Source organism: Camelina sativa, chromosome 1 (assembly GCF_030686135.1).
Source record: "Camelina sativa cultivar CO46 ecotype springtype chromosome 1, ASM3068613v1".
NCBI classification, from domain to species: Eukaryota; Viridiplantae; Streptophyta; class Magnoliopsida; order Brassicales; family Brassicaceae; genus Camelina; species Camelina sativa.
The window spans coordinates 18,177,220-18,194,487 of record NC_141880.1 but is presented as its reverse complement, the minus strand read 5'-3'; the positions used below and the strand labels follow the sequence as shown (position 1 = coordinate 18,194,487).

Genomic DNA, 17,268 nt, shown 5'->3' with positions numbered 1-17,268 from the left:
GACAAGTTCATTAAGATTGCTATTGAGAAATGATAATACCATCTTCAGGATGATGAACCAAGGTTTTGGTCTACATTGAATTGACGGGTTCTTTGTAGCTCAATAAAAGGCTGACGGGCCCAGTGGAACTAGATAGGTTCAAAGATCATAGAGATGATCGAACTTTTTATTGTTGTGAAAATCTTGTTGAAGTCAAGAAAGTTTTTGTATGTAGCTTTGCACAAAGTGGCAGAGTAAATGTTTGTTTGAACTTTTTCTATGTGATTGATGATTGTGCTTTGAAGATAGATTCTTTCTTCGTATTTCTAGTAGGCCGAAAGGATCCTCTCACTCAGTAATTCATTACTCACCCCTTCTTTTTCCTTTTCCTAGGTCAGGGTGAGAATCTTGAGTAGCCTCGCAAATCCGTCTCGCTGGTGATGTTTTTTTTTGAGAAATATGGGTTTTATTTTGCTATTTGTTATTTTCTTTGAGGCAAAGATGTTTTTTTTATAGAAAAACTGAGAATCTTTTTTATCATTTTCGTTTATCAAACAGTTTAGTCTAGTTTAAGAAATGGCTAAAACAAGTTATTTTGAAGGTTTATTTTTTTTAAAGAAAGGTTTTCTAGAAATCTTTGAGGCAAATAACTAATTTATTTAACTAAGTAAAGTAGAGAAAAGTACTAGTAAGGCATTTAACACGCCGTCTCAAGTTTCAGGTTGACGGGTGTTACAAGTGGCATTACAGCCTGAAAATAAGTTATCACATTTTCGCTGACTTCTTTTTATAAGATCTATATTGTTATTATGTGATACTAGATTTATTAGATCTATATTGTTATTATGTGATATTAGGACCCGCAGATCGTGCATGTTTTACAATAATTTAATAAAATTAAAATTTTGAAAATATATAAATACTTTTGTAAGTGAAATATATTTTCTGAAAATAAATAGATAAATATTTTTAGTTAGAGAGAAGTTTTTTACTTTAATACACTAATTTATATTTTTTATATTTTAAAATTATTATTACAGTTCTTACAATAACCTAAAATATTTTAAAATTATTATTATAGTTCTTACAATAACCTAAAGCTAAGTTATCGACCACCAAAATATTTTTCAAACATTAACCATTACGCATATTATTATTGTCAAATTTTTAAAACGTTCAACAACTTATTCCCAAAATATTTTACATGCAATCAACCAATCAAAGTATCATCTTATTAGCATCCACATATAATTTTACTCTATTTTTTAATTACAATTACTAATTTGTTCTTACACCCTAAAATATTTTATTGTTAAAATATATTCTCTATCTCCATCTACAAAATGTCTTTGTGAACAAATTAAACCAATTTTTGTCTCTTTACTTTCACTTTGACGTAGTTTTTTTTTACCACTAATATTGTAGCGACAGCTTGTTTAACCACTAAAATTGTTTACTCAAAAAATATTTTGGATGAACAACAGATGAAAAAATATCTACACGATTGCAATGAGTTTATGACCAACCCAATAAAATTTCAGAAATTAAAAGACAGTTAAAAAAATAAAAAATTATAACCACAATGATATAGGAGTCTTAGATAATTTATAGATATAAAATATAAACTAAAATTAAAAAAATCCAAAAATACTACAACATAAGAAATTTAAAATATTTATATTATAAGGAATAAATAAATAAAGATCTTACCTATCTTTAACTGACAAAATAAAAAAGAAACTCAAAATAATATTAAAAAAATATTTTAAAATATCACAAATTCCTAATAAGAAAATTAAATTTAACTAAATAATATAACTAAAATCTAAAAATGCTACAACATAATTAAATTAAAGTATTAAAAAGAAGGAATAAATAAATATTGATAGTAGGTAGATTCGTCATCCAAAATTATATAAAACAAATATAATATAAGTCCTTACCATCATCTAAGTTGCGAAGTTGTAATTTGGGAATCCTGTATTTTGGTAAATTACGTTAGACAATGAAAATGAATGCAAATTTTAAAATAATACGATATTTATTATTCATAGATTTGAATAGAGATGTCAAACCGGCCTAAAGCCCGCGGCCATGCCCGATATGTCACTTAGCGGGGTCTCGCGGATTCAACCTGTTTGGTTTGCGGTTTAGTCGGGTTTTGTCCGATTGAGACTGCGGGTGGTCCGAAGAACATTTCGTCTTCTACTCTTCTTCTCCTCTTCTTCGATTCTTTCAACCTGTGTCAATTCTTCTTACTTTCTCCATGAATTCAGAGATGTTTTTGATGAATCTGAGTGAAGACCGGTACCCGATTGCGGATTCATTCAGGTTTGTTGTTCTCTTTCTTTTTTTTTTTTTTTTTTTTTTTTTTTTTTTTTTTTTTTTTTTTTTTTCTGTTTTTGGTTTTTACAATGTTGCGTTTATAGCGTTTGCTATTGCTTAATCTAGTTCATGAATCATGAGTCTAAAATTTGATCGAAGCTAGTCTAAAATTCTGTTGGATTGGTTTTGCTTCGTGAATCTTTGTTGTATGTTTTTCTATGTGCAATTTCGAGTTATGAATTAACAACGGCTGCTTCCATCGTCTAACATTGATTTTGTTGTGTGTGTGTGCATGTCGGTGTTGAGTTTATTGTCAATTCTGGAACCAACAACGCCGTACATCTCTCAACACCAAAAGGTTGATGATGACAACGAGAGAATCTTTGATGGTTTTAGTTTAGAGGAACCTTTTTTTTTGTTGATATGTGTATTTTGTGGATGGTACAGCTTCTTCATATATCGATTTGTGAATCCACATGAACGTCAATGATCGGCTTCTTCACTTGACTGCATTGTTACTGTGAGTTGTGAACTCTTTAAATCTGATTCACTTCTCCTTTTTTTTTTTTTATGGTATTATTCGATAATGCTACATTGATGAGAAAGTATTTTTCTTTAGGTGATGATGATAATAAGGAGGCTTTATCTTCTGTTTTCTATCGCATTGAAAGGAATCTGAGGCAATCTCTTAGGCCAACATATGAAGTTCTATTTGAGAGGTTGAATACGCATCCAGGAGGGTTGAGATTTTTGTCTATCTTCTGTGCTGATCTTCTATCGATACTCACGTAATGTTTCTCATCTTTCTTGTTTTGTATCATGGTTTATATTACTCATCTAAACATGTCACTAAAAGAGATACCACATATGGACAAGGACCATTGTGATACGATGAATGTATTAACATTAATTTGTCAATTAGAATCTTTAAAATCAACCCACGTATGGCCGTATACATTTGCTCGTATGAGCTGGTCTGTTTTGTATTCACAACGAAGGACCATTGTTATACGGAGTTAATTATTGGCTTATGCTCTTAGACTCTTAGTTTTTTTGTATTGAATCAGTTTTGTCATGCTCTTAGACTCTCTCTAGTGGTATAACAGCTAAAGAATGGAAAGGGCAATTGATGAGAGACGATGCTTTACATGCTTGTAGCCTTCAAGATCAATGCCCATTACGCCCGCGGGCATGCCCATTAGACCGCTAAGGAAAGCGGGGCGGGTATGGGCAGTGGTACTTAACCTGCCGCCCATGGCGGGTCTGTCCGCAGCGTATCCGACGACAACCAAGACCGTCGCGGTCAGACTGTTTGGTTGCGGGCATGCCCGTTTGACACCTCTAGATTTGAAAATAGTCCTAGTTGAAGATATATGTGTAGGATTATATAAATTTGTACTTACACGTTGATTTAGTTTGTTTACTCACATATAAAGCATAGTTAAATCCAGCCGTATATGAGGTTCATCTACAAATGTCTTTTGTATCATTGAAGTCTGATCATTACTCATGATATCCCATTTTCTTTTGGTAGCAAGGTTTTCTGATCTTGCATGGTTTGTATTTGTCTTTTTGTTGTTCATGATTTTAATAGTGTACTTAATGTTTTGATTTGATATGGGATACCACTTAATATACATCTTTATATAATAAGATATATGCTCTAGAAAATAGAGTTAAATATTTTCTTTTTGCTTTTGGATTAGTTTTTTTTTTTTTGGTAGATATATGTCAAAATGTAAGATTGTTAATTTGGCACATGTGGCGATCATGTTAAATAATAATCTGAACACATGTAAAAATCGTAGATATACAATTGACACATGTGAGGATCTTGCTAATGAGTAACTTTGACATCAAACTTTATATAATAAGATTACAAGATCTATAATGTTTCAAAAATGATGTTATGATATGATATTCGTAAGGTAAATTCTTTTTGACTGGTACACTAACATCTCTTTTTGATGGTATACCTAATTACTATTGTGTTCGTTGTGCATGGCTGCTCTCAGCTTCAAGATTTGTAGGTAATATTTTCTTCCAGAACCAATGTTTCCTCCATATGACTGTCATCTCTTCAATTGGCACTCCTTTGGTCTCAGGCAAGAGGAAGTAAACGAAGATGGTCATCACGGAAACCGAACCAGCAAAGAGAAGGAAAATTCCAAACTTTAGAGCACATAGGAGATATAGGAAAGTTTGGGCAATGATGAAGGACATGAGGAGATTGATAGCAACGCTGATGCTTTGCCCCGCAGAACGGGTCTCCAAGGGGAATATTTCACTCGGTATGGTGTAGCCAAGCGGACCCCAAGACCATCCGTAGCCTAGTATAAAGAGGCAAACGAAGATGACCAAGAGGATCGAGTACCCTTTTGATAGCTCTTTGTTGTCTCCAAACTTCAATCCCAAGATCACTGAGACTATCACCTGTTTTACAGACAACAATGAGACCAGATACCTAACTCAAAAACCAAAACCCTTTTAGACTTAACTAAAACTTTTTGTATGGTATGATGATTGCAAAAAGATGAGCGGTAACATATTTTAACCTGACAAATGATCATTTGTAATCCGCCACTAATGAGCAAAGCTCGTCGTCCTAATCTGTCCACTAATGCAATGGAAATCAAAGTTGAGAGAACAAGGACAGCTCCTACGAGGACTGATGAGTAGAGTAAAGCATTTCCTCCAAATCCCATAGTAATGAACAAAACAGGCGCATAAAAGAGAACGCAGTTTACGCCAGTGAAAATCTGAAACGTTGGCATCAGAATGGCCATAACGAGCTGAGGCCTGTGGCGTTTATGTAGAATTTCCTTGAAAGGATGCTTTATAGAATTCGACAACTCGCTTGCAGCTACCATGTCTTGAAACTCAGTGTTGACGTCTCTTGTTCCTCTTAGTTTCTCCAAGACTTGCCTGCCTCTCTCTGTTAATCCTCTCTCGATCAAGCTGGTGGGAGTCTCGGGGAGGAAATAACCACCAAGGGTCATGAGAATAGCCGGAAAAGCAGCCGAGCCAAGAGAGAGCCTCCAGCCCCAAGGCTTGAGCTTTTCCGTGGCGTAACTGATCATGTTGGCTGAAAATATCCCAAGTGTTGTTGCCAATTGAAACATACTGTTTAGACCCCCTCTTAAATTGGCTGGTGCCACCTCTGATAAGTACACAGGAACTGCCTGAAAGGAAAAACAATAAGTTAGATTATACATATTTTGGTCTTCTCATTAACAACATTGTCCTCTCACAAAAACCTGATTTTCAAATCCAACGCCAAAACCGATCATGATCCGTCCTAGAAAAAGCATTTTGAGGTTCACTGATCCAGCATTTACAGCAGCTCCGATTACATAGAAGATCCCAGCACAGATGATGCTTGCAAGTCGTCCATAGTTCCTGGTGACTGGTGAGGCCATCAGAGTTGCAACTAAACCAGCCATGTACAGTAACGAGTTGAAAGCTGCAAGTCCTTGATTGTCGAATTTGCAGTAGTTATTTTCATGAGCATCTCTCTTTTTCTCATACACATCGTGGAAAAACTCTCTAAGGAATTCATCCATCGACGTGACACCTCCTGTTAGTAAAAAAAACACCATGCCATATATAGAATTATATAAATTCACTTAGTCACAACAAATTTGGGTTTTAAAAGGGAGTATTACAGAACCTGAGACGCCAATGTCATATCCAAAGATGCATCCACCAATGGCTGCAACAAAACAAGTGACAATGACGAAGCCGGTGACCTTCCCTTGGTATCGTTCAGCCCTCTCATTATCCACCTCCGCTGGCCTCAACGCCCTTCCCGCCATTTTCTTTTCTCTGCTCTTGTCTACTTATCTTATTATGATTGTATGTGACATAATCTGTTCAAATTCTCAAGCATGCGAGAAAACAAAAACAAATGAAAAAGGTACACTAACATCTCTTTTTCATGTTACCGTGTTTTCCGGCTCTAGGAGATGGTGATAGTTGCGTAAGGAGTTTTAAGCCTTCTAGTAGCTTTTGTCGAAGAAATTGCTTTGTTTTCGTCTACATTTCTAGCTGATATTTTATTTTCATTTCTACCAACGGGAAAAAAAAAATTACTAAATAAATGTAACCAGTCAAAGCCAATTTATAATGAGCAAAGTGGGAAACCACCGGAGACATGACCTAAGCGGAAACATGAATTGAGAAACCAAATACAAGAAAATGTCTGTTTTCACAAAATAAAATAAAAAATAAAATAAAAATGACACTTTGCTAAAATCGGTACTCAAGAGAACCCAACAAAATCTGCAACCAAGAATTGAGTTCAAGTCAATTACACAAAGATTGGCTCACGAAAGCATCAGAGCACATCCATTACGGATGACACAACTTTCGAAAAAGTATGCATTGGAGCTACGCAGTTCCTTCCCTAGAGAAATAATTACCTTGAAGACTTAAGTCATTCTCCTTGTGGCAATAATACCTGACAACGGTACTCCCCCAATGCCCATATCGGGAAAATGTTTCGATACGCAGCGTATGTTATCATGCAGTTTCTGTTGAAGACTCCCATTATTTCCTGAAATAGAGAGCCAATAGATCAATTATCCGTTATCCAAGAGAAACTCCAAAATACCGATGTGATTGATGCAACTTATTACCTGTTGTGGAAAATCACCATCCTCCATCTGTGCATTAATCAAGTATCTTGCAGCCCGGTGCAGTGGTTTTTGATCTACCTCAGCCTAATAAGAACACACACAAAGAACTAAAAGTATAAATGGAAAGAGAGAGAGGGAGCAAAAAAAAAAAAGAATGAGAATCTCAAAGTGTCACGATGAACTGAAGTTTAAAGTTTCTTAAGGAATTTACTCACTTGCCCAGCACCAATGAGTGCGAGCAAAGCCCATGCTGTGTTCACGACATGAGACCTGTTGCCTTCAAGGTTTGTATAGACCTATTCATAAAAGTAAAAAACAAAAAAAGTAATTCAGCAATTCAAAAAGTAGCAGTAAGTAGAATTTAGCTAACATACAAAGTAATTATTAACCTTGTCTTGACATGAAAGATAGCTTTCTCCCCATCCGCCCGAAGGTTGTTGTTTCGACAACAGAAATTCACAAGCTTTAGCAACATGTGGAGAGTTTTTCAATGTTTTTCCAACAGCTACCAGCCCTTTCACTCCAAACCACGTACCATACGTGAAGCAAACAGCCCACGATCCATACCTAAGGAAATATCACAGGTTACAAGATAGACACCAACTAGAAGATACAACGATAAAACATAAGGAAAAAAATGTAAGTTTACAAATAGATTTATAATGACTAGAGACTAACCATGAGCCATCTGCTGCTTGAATAGATTCAATGAACTTAACTGCCTTCTCAATGCACTCATCTACTTCCTTCTTCCGATGACCAGGATACAGCTTTCGGAATGATATCAAAGCTTGGATGGCAGCTGATGTACATTCCACGTAACTACAGAACCATTCTTGCGCATCAAAGGAAATTTGCAAAACATAATATAGGATTAACTAGATGATTCAATGGAAGATGCTAGTGCCTTACGGATAATCAATAACAATATCGCCAAAGGTTTCTGCTGGGTTGATTAGCTGCCAACAGAAATGAGTAAACTTTTCCTTAAAACCTCAAGCAAAGGGGACTAAGGCAATATGTGTTGACAAATAGATACAAAAAGTATATGTTATCAAGCTTGTGAGAACATTACAGATCTATATCTAGGCACAGACTCAATACCTCCAACCAAGGGTATGATCTGGTGAGCTCATATGTTGCGAGGCCTCCATCTGGATTCTGAAATCAGATATTATCTGCTAATTAGACAAGGAAGATGTTTTCGTTTTCGAAATATGCATTTTTTTTCAAAAAGGCCAACAGAGCAGAAAGACGACCTATGACTTATCAAAATACCATGCATTACTAATAGAAACCAAATCTAACCTGTAACGAAATGATAACATTAACAGCATCAAATAACCGTTTTGCATCTACTGGTTCACCAACAATCTCCTTGGGAACTTTGGATAGCAAAAGAGAAGCCTGAAGAGGAAATACCAAACTCATTACCACCAAGAAAGAAATCCTGAAAGGTCAGTCTATCGCTTTATTATTACTTTCAGTCCTTCTGCGGTGCAGTCGGAGATGGGCCAACCGTGATCTGCAGTTGAGAAAGGCCATGCCCCTTTAGAAATGTGGCGGTACCAGTAATTCAGATCTCCAGGGCAGTCTTCTAACACCTATACCATGAAAAGATACAACCATGAGAGCGAAAAGAGCATCCAGAGAAACATGCTGATCGTCATTAACTGCCTATCACAAACCTGGGAATTCTTTACAAATGAATGTGCTTTTCTCAAAACGGGTCCATATTCCTCGACAAGGTTAGTTGCCAAAATCGCTTGAATAGCAAAACCCGTATCCCATAGCTGGCTTCCGTTATAACCCTGTCAATAGCTGCTGCATTAGAGTATGGACAACAGGTTCAATGTTTATAACTAGTAATTGGGATAGAAAGTAAAGTAGGTGTTTTAGTTAGCAGGAAGAAAAAGAAACATGATAAGAGTACGTCGAAATGTAGATGCTCACAAGATATGAAATTAAGACAGGACACAGTAGGGTAAAACTCCCACTTCATATAGTTAATGTAGTAATGTTATTTTAAGTACTATCAAATTTTGAAGTGTATATTTGTATATTGTTGAGCTAACGATTCCAGAGACATAATATTCGTACTGGTTCCGCAGTCACCTTGGTCGATATAATCTACTTAAAATAATCATATCTACAAAAATGCGGTACCTGCATCTTCATTCCATCTTCAGCTAACCAGAGAAAGTCATGGATTCTTGGTAGGTGCAACTTGAAAGCCTCGGAGTTTGGGTCCTCTACCCAACAGCAAAGCATATTCAATACCTGTTATCAAAAGGACAAAACAAAGATGATTAAAGTAGAGGATTCAAAACCAGAAATAAAACGCAAAGTTGAACATATCCCCATACTGAACTTGTGAAAGAGAATAATAACAATGGTTGGAAAACGTTACAGAGGCTGTTGTGGAAGTTTGATTTGCATACCTTGTTCACGGGACCTATGCAGATGTACCTAGTACTCTCATCTTCATAATGAATATGTTCTATTGCGGTTCTAATAGCCTTTTCTCTCAAATTTGCACCAGGCCATCGCATTAGAACAGGCTCAACAATCTTATGAAGTGATGCCCACAGAATATCTTGGACAAGTGGGTGTGGGTAGTATAAATCCTCCTTCAATAGAAAAGCAACTATCAGCAAAAAACAGTTACCCCTGAGCATCTGATTACACAACAATATGTATAAGGACCTATATTTGAGTACTGAATAATCTATTAAGAATCATTTAATCTAATTGTGTTATTCAGCCAAACAATATCTCTTTAAACTGCAATGCTCAGGTATTTTAAGAAAGCAAGTAACTCCGTTTAACGGATTAGCTTGTGTGTTAGCATAGTTACAGAATCCACCATCCATTCAACGAACCTTTGCGCAAAGGTTGCGTGCTTCATTCCAGTTGACTTCATGATATGGCACAGTGAACAGCTCCTTTCTCAGTGATAAAACAGTGGAAGTTATGGGACCCACAAACCTCTTTCCATACAAATACGACATCGGCAAGTACACCATCCGACAATGGCACCACATCCTTCCTGGAGCATGATTAAAAAAGCTTATTTTGATGCTTTACTGTGCACTATATCTATATACATCAGAACTAAAAAGCAAGCTGTAGCAAAAGAAACCAGATCCATCTTTCTAAATAAAAACAGGGTGAATACATTCGATAAGTGTGCTTTGAACAAGCATGAAGCATTAATAGATGACAAGCTATGATCAGATTTAAAAATTCTTTCGAGATTTACTCTACTTGAGTTGTCCATGAACAATGGTATTCCATATCATAAAGTCTGGGATAATCTACTGCTTATGGAGCTCATCACCAATATAACTATACTTAAATCCCAATTAAAGTAGTTGGACCTACGGGAGTATAAAGGAGGCAAAACAATTACGGGCATGGTTACAGCAGTTAGGTTTTTCCGTTCTCCATATCATTGTATAGCTATTGAACCAAAATTGATTATAAGAGGCACATGCTTTGAAAGAATAATTTAGTCGGCCAACAATTGAAGACTGGGAAAAGAATAAGCTTAAACAGTATCCAAGTCGAGAGAGTCAAGAACACATGAAATTGTCGTTGTACAAATATTTATGAGCACCTGGATGGATTGGTAGGAAATACGGAAGAAGCCATATCTCAGGAGGCAGTGGGTTATTTCCAGACCATTCAAAAGCTCCAAGTACCTTTATTTACAGTATTAGCAGATCCAAACAAAAAAGTTAGTCAAGTAACAGAAATATTCGAAATGATAACTTAAAGGGACAGATCGAAGGTAAGATTTCAGTACCGAGAGCCACATTTTCCCCCAAGATGTGATATTGGTAGCACCACCATGATTTAGAATCCAATCTCTCCCTTTCTCCATAGCTCCATCTCCATCGTTAGGTCCTTCTCCAAGCAACCTTAGAGTAACATAGTTCAAGACAGACCCAAACATGGTGCTAGGGCCCTCAATATGTAAACCCCAACCTCCGTCCTCATTCTGAAACCATGTAGCGTCAATAGTTTCAACAATCCGAAATTAGATGAAGGAACTCTTTGAAACATAGAGATGTGTGTACACAAACAACTACACATGTATTTTTATATGGACATGTTATGTATCTAAGAACATAAAGAACAGTATAGGAAAATCCAAAAATCAGCCATTTGCGAGGAATCAGAATTATCAATGATTAAGATAGGAAAAAATTTCTTGCCTGATGATTATAGAGATAACGGTGCATTTCTTGTTTATGTTGTTCCGACAATACTGTATTCAGTGCACCAGTTATGGAGAGTGTAATTATCTGTAATCAGCATCAAGCTTTCAGCAAAAAAAAAGATTCGCAAAAAGTAAGCTTAGCGAGACGAACTATATATGAACTGACCAGTCCTGGGAGAAGAAACATAGGACCACCATAATCGCCTGGCCAGTGCCCGTCGTGCGCCTGTATTGTTGAATAGAAATCTAGACCCCTCTTCAACGTGTTTTCCACATTCTTCTCAGTAACATCATCAGTATCTTCGATTTTGACTTGAGGTAAAACTGGGCTAATCAAATTTTCTCTTGAAAACTACAGACAGAGAAAGAGAGATAGATAGAGATCATTTTCAGATCAGAAAACAAAAGGCTAAAACAACAATAATGATTACAGACTAAGAGATGGGTCAACACTAGTCCAGCTGCTTCATGCTTAGAAATTAGTTCTATTTGTAATATTGAAACTAGAGTAGATGCTCCTAGAGATCCACATGTAGTAGTACTATACTTGGTTTTGGTTCAGTAAAGGGGGCTAACAATAACACAACACAGTCAAATAGAAAGAGCATCTAATTAGAATTGATTCCAGGTGAAATAATAAACACAGTGCAAGAGTCAAGTGAGGGTACCGTACCTGAAGACGCATAAGCAGATCGGAGCTATGTTTCTTCAAGAATCGGTTCTCCGTAAAAGACTTCCTAGCTTCCTCGACGGCAGCGAGCTCTTCAGGCGTACCGAGACTCGGATCGAACTCCCAAAACTGCCGTCCGACGTGATTATTGGTGGTTCTCAGCCATGGACTACCTCCTTCGGCGATCTTCAGCTTCCACATGATGGGCTCCGAAGATGCCCGCCTTGAATCACGAAATCGGAGATTGAAGAATTCGGATCAAGAGATCACACCAAGATAGAGAGAGAATTGTGGTTTTTTTCTTTCTTTTTTTTTTTTTTTTTTTTTTTTTTATTTGGGATGAAACCGAGGATTGAAGAAGGTACAACACAGAGACGCCAGATGTTAATCTTTTAAGTAAATGCTGATCTGTCACTTGATTATTTTTAAGTACAGTTGTTATTTATATATACATTTTCAGAAACATTTACGAAATTTTTTTTTGAAGTTCTAACTTATTTATAACCCTGCCACTGTTTATATTAGCAAAAATCTAAGTTTGGATTCCACTATTACAACTCAAAAATAACAAGTCCAGGCTGATCCTTTTTTGAAAATTACATAACCTTTAATTATTTCCCCTCCTCCAATTATTTATCTTCAAGAATAAAATAAAAAATACACAAATTTTCCTTGCCTTCTACGAGGATCTTATGCGAGATTTGTGTCTACAAAGAAAAAACATAACTTTTATCTGATGCAGAATGGTATTCATTTGTGGACAAAGATAAAAGGGGCACATGATCCGTTAGGATTTAACCTGAAAGACTTTGACCCATTTCCCTCAAGAACCAAGTCAACATATACAAGAATTACGAAGGTTGGATAATCTCTCTGACCATCACGCGATTTGTGTAAAAAATCCACCCACCTCCTTGTGAGTGAGGCTAAGTGAAAGAAAACTCCCATTCTTTAGTTTTTGATGCCTGAAAACAAAACCCCAATTACTATAGCTACGATTGAAAAAGCAAGAGATTCAAAAATTTAGCTAGAGGAAGAGATTTAGGTTCGTACTTCTTAATACATCATACCTATCTCAAATCATATATGGCTGTCCACAACTGATAAGATTGAATCACCTGCTCACTTTATTGTAATAAACGAATCTCCCCCAACATGTTTCCTATTTCGATTATCTACAATTGATCAGAAATCAGCGTATAACCATATGTGAGTTCAAACAATTTTAACAAATCAACAACAGAAAGAACATATTTATTTACCTGGAACCATTCCAATCTTGCATCGTGGAGATGAAAACGATATGGACAAGCAATGATCGATGCTTCTCTCTACATGATTACCTTCTAAATTAATCTATTATTTCTTTTGTTGACATGGAAGAATCAGAAAAAGAACTTTAAATATCTCAGATTTGAGAAAATCAGAATGTTAAAGATGATAAGAGAAAATAAAAATTGACGTTTCTTTTTCTCTACAGACAATCAGATTTAGTCGGTGGAGACAAAAAATTAATTAATACTTAACTAATATGAATCAATAAGACAACAAGTACAAGAATTGCCATAGGGCCCCCAACTATAACAAATGTTTAATCTTTATACCTAATAGATTAAAATTAATCAAATATCCAATTATAAAACAAACAAAAAAAAAAGCATTTTAATGGTAGTAAATATCTATAAATACAAAAGTATTAAAATATAAAAAGAAAACCCCCTAAATTATGGTTGTCAAATTATGGCAGACTCATCTAATTATTTTTATTAGTATTTAAAATATATTTTAACTACATTGTAAATACAAATGCAAAGAAACAAAAATAGACTAATAGTTTACTAAAATAATTATTATAAACAGTAATGCTATTTTAAATTATTAAACAGCGGTCAAACAATAGATATACACAATAGGAATTATATGATATATTAGACTTTTAAAATTATAAAATTGATTGAGATCATTATTGGGGGGATAAAAAATACGTATATGAAATAGGAATGTGAAATAAATGTTGGGAAGAAGACACAAAACCGAATCAGAACCAACCGATGATATTTCGTTCTACACTATAAAATGGGAAAATATCATCGTTGATATTTCATATTTCTGAGAAAATTTAACTACAAAAAACATTACTATTGATTTAAAAAACAAAAGTCCCATATGGCCTAAAACTTTTAAGCAATTATTTAGATTCATATAATATAGATAAGATCAAAATTATATAAAGCGGTGTAGGTTGGCTTTGTTTCCGGCGTAGATGGCTTGGTTAGCATCTCCGGCTGGCTTTGCTTCCGGCGTAGATGGCTTCGTTAGCATCTTCAACCGGCTATGTTTCTGACATCGGTGGTTTCATCGAAACCGGTGGTCGGCTCTGTACTCCGGCATCGAGCGGCTTCTTTAGCGTTGATGGCTGGCTTATCTCTAGTGGTCTCTCCGCTCATCTCTTGGGCGAGACTCCGCTACTTTTGGCTCCAAATTTTTTCGGATTTAGTATTTTCTTTTCTCTCCTTGGATTTCAATTGTGTATCGGTTATTTTAATTGCACATATCATCATTTAATCTGAGCTCGCAATTCGCTGGTTCTCCCTTGTTTAAGGGGCTCGATTTGGTTGGGAGTTGTGGATTGGTGTCTTTCTTGGCTCTTTGGGATGATTTAGCAGCTAATAAAGTAATTGATGGTATAATTCATATGCCGATACTGGTTGGATGGAGGCAATTTGTTTGTTTTGCAGGTTCAGTGACGGAAGCTTTGATCCAATCTAGATTTGTTGAAAGAAAGTTATGTTGTTTAGAATCTGGAGTTCAAAGCTTTAGCCTAGTTTTTTGGATTCGAAAAGGTTTGAAGAAAAGCTTGTGTTTGGTGATTCCTTGAAGATTGAAAAGCTGTTAGTTGAAGATGAAGAAGATTTTCAGATTTGCATAAAGTGGAGTCTTATTCAAGCTAAACTGGAATCTCCTTTACTTCTTTCGGCAAAGATTGAGTTCGATCGAGCAGTCAAATTTCCGGCGATTTTGGCCGGACTATATGCTTTCCGGTGACACAACAACTGCCGGTGATCGGAGATTTCCACCCCTTCGTCTTTCCTCCTCGTGTCTTCCAACTTGTTCTTCAAAAGCCACATGTACTTTGCGCTGAATTATCAACTTTTCCTTCTGTCTAGGGTTCCTTAATGGGCTTTGTTTTGTTTTATTAGGCCTGTTGACTCTGGTATGTTTATTTAGGCTTTGTAAAATGTTGGGCCGTCACAATTTGGCTTTGTGGATTGAGGCTTTCTCATATAATAAATAAGACAGTTGTGCAAAAAAAAAAAATCAAAATAAATCTAAATTTGAATGAACTTGAAACCTAACTTGACAATCATCCAAATTTAAAAATTTGTATTCGGTTTAATTTACATCTTTAGTCAAACCGTTAAATTATATACTATATAATAAATTTAAATTTCTGAACATTTATATTATAAAAAAATGTCATATACCATGGTCATGTTATATGGTACGATGAGATTATATGATGGGACTAGTTTGGATGGATACTAATATAAATTTAAAATATCATTAATTTGGTGTTACACCACATATAAATCATAATTTCACTATATTATTAGAGCATTATTATCGATCATCTTTGTTTCGAAGATCTCAAAGCTTTTTTTTAATATATATATATATATATATATTATTTTATTATTTAATTAAATTTATTGTCTACTACCAATAAGAATAAGACAGCTGAAAGTTTTTTTCTCACCCGGGTCTCTAAATGTCGCTATAGAGATATTTTATCTGAAGATTTAATCTTCTCTCCTTTTTTATTTTTTATTATTATTATTTTTTGACACTCATCCCCACAATATGTGGGGTGGGAATGCTCTTAATATCATCAATATTATAATATAAAATATATAATTAATTTGATTAAATTATCTTTATATATAAAGTTCACTTTTCTCATTATGGTGCTGTCACCTCAGCTACTCTTTCTATTTAATGAGGGCCAAATTTTATGAACTACTCACTAACCATTTTCTATTGTTTTTTGGGCCAAATTTCTTTGAAGCCCCTAATTATTTGGGACTCCTAAAGCCACTCTATTACACGTCAATTTGATTTTAGGTTGCTTTCTATGACTATATATATATGCAGGATTTCGAGAGAGGTTCGACCTCACCTCTTTCTTCATATTTAAAAACAAAACGTCCCTTCTTCTACTCCCAATAGCTTCACATCCTATCTAAGGGTTTCACCCTTTCTTATTTCATTGTTTTCTCGGGAATGTGCAAGTTCCAGAGATGAAACTGGTCTCATGGACGTTAATTAGGATTAAGGCTTAAGCGATTCAAATCCTGGTGATAATGACATATTGTTCGGGGAAGTACAACTCATTCCGGAATGTAAGTGTCTAACCAAAAAAAAACATCCACTCCGTATTTCTTTTGCTTCCTTTGATTGGTGATTCATTTTCTTTATATTTTCTATCCTTTATAATAGATTAACTTCTCACAATAGATTTATATATCTATTTTATGATGATTAGGTTTCTGATTTTTTTTCCCAGATTTGAAAACCTTGACTGATGGTTTCTGTTTGGTTTATCAATCACTTACGTAGCCAAAAACGCCAGATAGCTGCTCTTTCTTAAGAACTTATAGTAAAGTTTTATATTTGGAGAACTTATATTAAAGTTTAGTATTATCTTCGTTTGATATGGATATAGTTTGACGCATGTGGAATATGTCCAATCTATAAAAACTTATGTTGCTTATCTAAACCTTTTTATATGTAGTAAATTTGTTGATTTCTTGCAGGTGAAAAGCTTTGGATGAGGAGAAAAATCTAGAGACCTACATACGAAGACTCCTCCAATTGCTAAATCATAGGTACGACTTACATTAGGAAGAGTGATTTTGTTGGGCTTTTCCTATGCCGATCAAACATTTTTTCCTTCGTTGGTCAAACCACTTTTTGTTTATTTAACTGTTCGTATGTACTCTTATTAATAATGTGCTTCATCTATATATGGGGTTAAAATAATTGAATTACATATCATTATTTGATTATTTTCTGTACTTTTGTTTGCGTTTTTCATTTAGGAAGTTAAGAAAAAGAAACGTCACTGCGAAAGAGTTTGAAAGTTATAAATGCTAAGTTTCCACAACGTAACTGTCTCAAATTAAGGTTAGGCTAATAGACATTCTCTTATTTAATACTCTAATATAATTTGTAAGACTGTCATAGTAATTAAATACAAATCTGATCAGTTTTAAATTTTTATTTTTGTCAAAGGTATAGAACTTACACTTTTGTATATTAGATATTTTATAAAATTCCTGCTATTGCATGATTGGAAATATATACATACTACATTGAACATAGTATATCCTCACTATACATAGTATACAACACCATGATGTCTATGCTGATGA

General features: G+C 34.9%; 2 protein-coding genes and 2 long non-coding RNA genes across 16 annotated transcripts; 1 reads left to right on the top strand and 3 right to left on the bottom strand.

Annotated features, from left to right (window-relative positions):
• Positions 1-1,930: 1,930 nt before the first annotated feature.
• On the top strand, positions 1,931-3,868 carry LOC104699430 (uncharacterized). 4 transcript variants are annotated; one of them, XR_753364.3, is made up of 5 exons: positions 1,931-2,310; positions 2,611-2,662; positions 2,752-2,824; positions 2,924-3,092; positions 3,400-3,868. It is a non-coding gene; the product is annotated as an uncharacterized LOC104699430 (long non-coding RNA). The 4 variants fall into 4 exon arrangements; XR_753366.3 differs by lacking the exon at positions 1,931-2,310 and having other exon boundaries at positions 2,333-2,662; positions 3,411-3,868; XR_753367.3 differs by lacking the exon at positions 1,931-2,310 and having other exon boundaries at positions 2,340-2,662; positions 3,389-3,868.
• A 270-nt stretch (positions 3,869-4,138) lies between these two features.
• LOC104699454 (sugar transport protein 7-like) lies at positions 4,139-6,119 on the bottom strand. Of its 2 annotated transcripts, none has more exons than XM_019228929.2 (4): positions 5,975-6,119; positions 5,562-5,881; positions 4,860-5,486; positions 4,139-4,737 (listed from the first exon to the last, which is right to left on the bottom strand). In XM_019228929.2, exons 1-4 carry the CDS (start codon positions 6,117-6,119, stop codon positions 4,288-4,290), a joined length of 1,542 nt encoding a protein of 513 aa, XP_019084474.2. In that variant the 3' UTR covers positions 4,139-4,287. The 2 variants fall into 2 exon arrangements, with proteins under 2 accessions (XP_019084474.2, XP_087316810.1); XM_087460684.1 differs by having other exon boundaries at positions 4,860-5,482; positions 5,975-6,115.
• A 16-nt stretch (positions 6,120-6,135) lies between these two features.
• On the bottom strand, positions 6,136-12,327 carry LOC104699484 (cycloartenol synthase). Of its 9 annotated transcripts, none has more exons than XM_087460671.1 (19): positions 11,840-12,257; positions 11,333-11,518; positions 11,162-11,251; positions 10,750-10,944; positions 10,561-10,645; positions 9,824-9,990; positions 9,383-9,571; positions 9,108-9,221; positions 8,630-8,752; positions 8,423-8,545; positions 8,250-8,348; positions 8,046-8,102; positions 7,854-7,900; positions 7,620-7,763; positions 7,331-7,508; positions 7,157-7,237; positions 6,942-7,025; positions 6,726-6,859; positions 6,136-6,173 (listed from the first exon to the last, which is right to left on the bottom strand). In XM_087460671.1, exons 1-18 carry the CDS (start codon positions 12,035-12,037, stop codon positions 6,740-6,742), a joined length of 2,280 nt encoding a protein of 759 aa, XP_087316797.1. In that variant the 5' UTR covers positions 12,038-12,257; the 3' UTR covers positions 6,136-6,173; positions 6,726-6,739. The 9 variants fall into 9 exon arrangements, 3 of the variants coding, with proteins under 3 accessions (XP_087316797.1, XP_087316800.1, XP_010413100.2); XM_087460674.1 differs by lacking the exon at positions 6,136-6,173 and adding an exon at positions 6,345-6,371; XR_015563317.1 differs by lacking the exon at positions 6,136-6,173 and adding an exon at positions 6,459-6,585 and having other exon boundaries at positions 7,854-7,950.
• A 30-nt stretch (positions 12,328-12,357) lies between these two features.
• Positions 12,358-15,164, bottom strand: LOC104699421 (uncharacterized). Its single transcript, XR_753362.3, has 3 exons — positions 13,099-15,164; positions 12,907-13,011; positions 12,358-12,801 (listed from the first exon to the last, which is right to left on the bottom strand). It is a non-coding gene; the product is annotated as an uncharacterized LOC104699421 (long non-coding RNA).
• Positions 15,165-17,268: the final 2,104 nt, after the last annotated feature.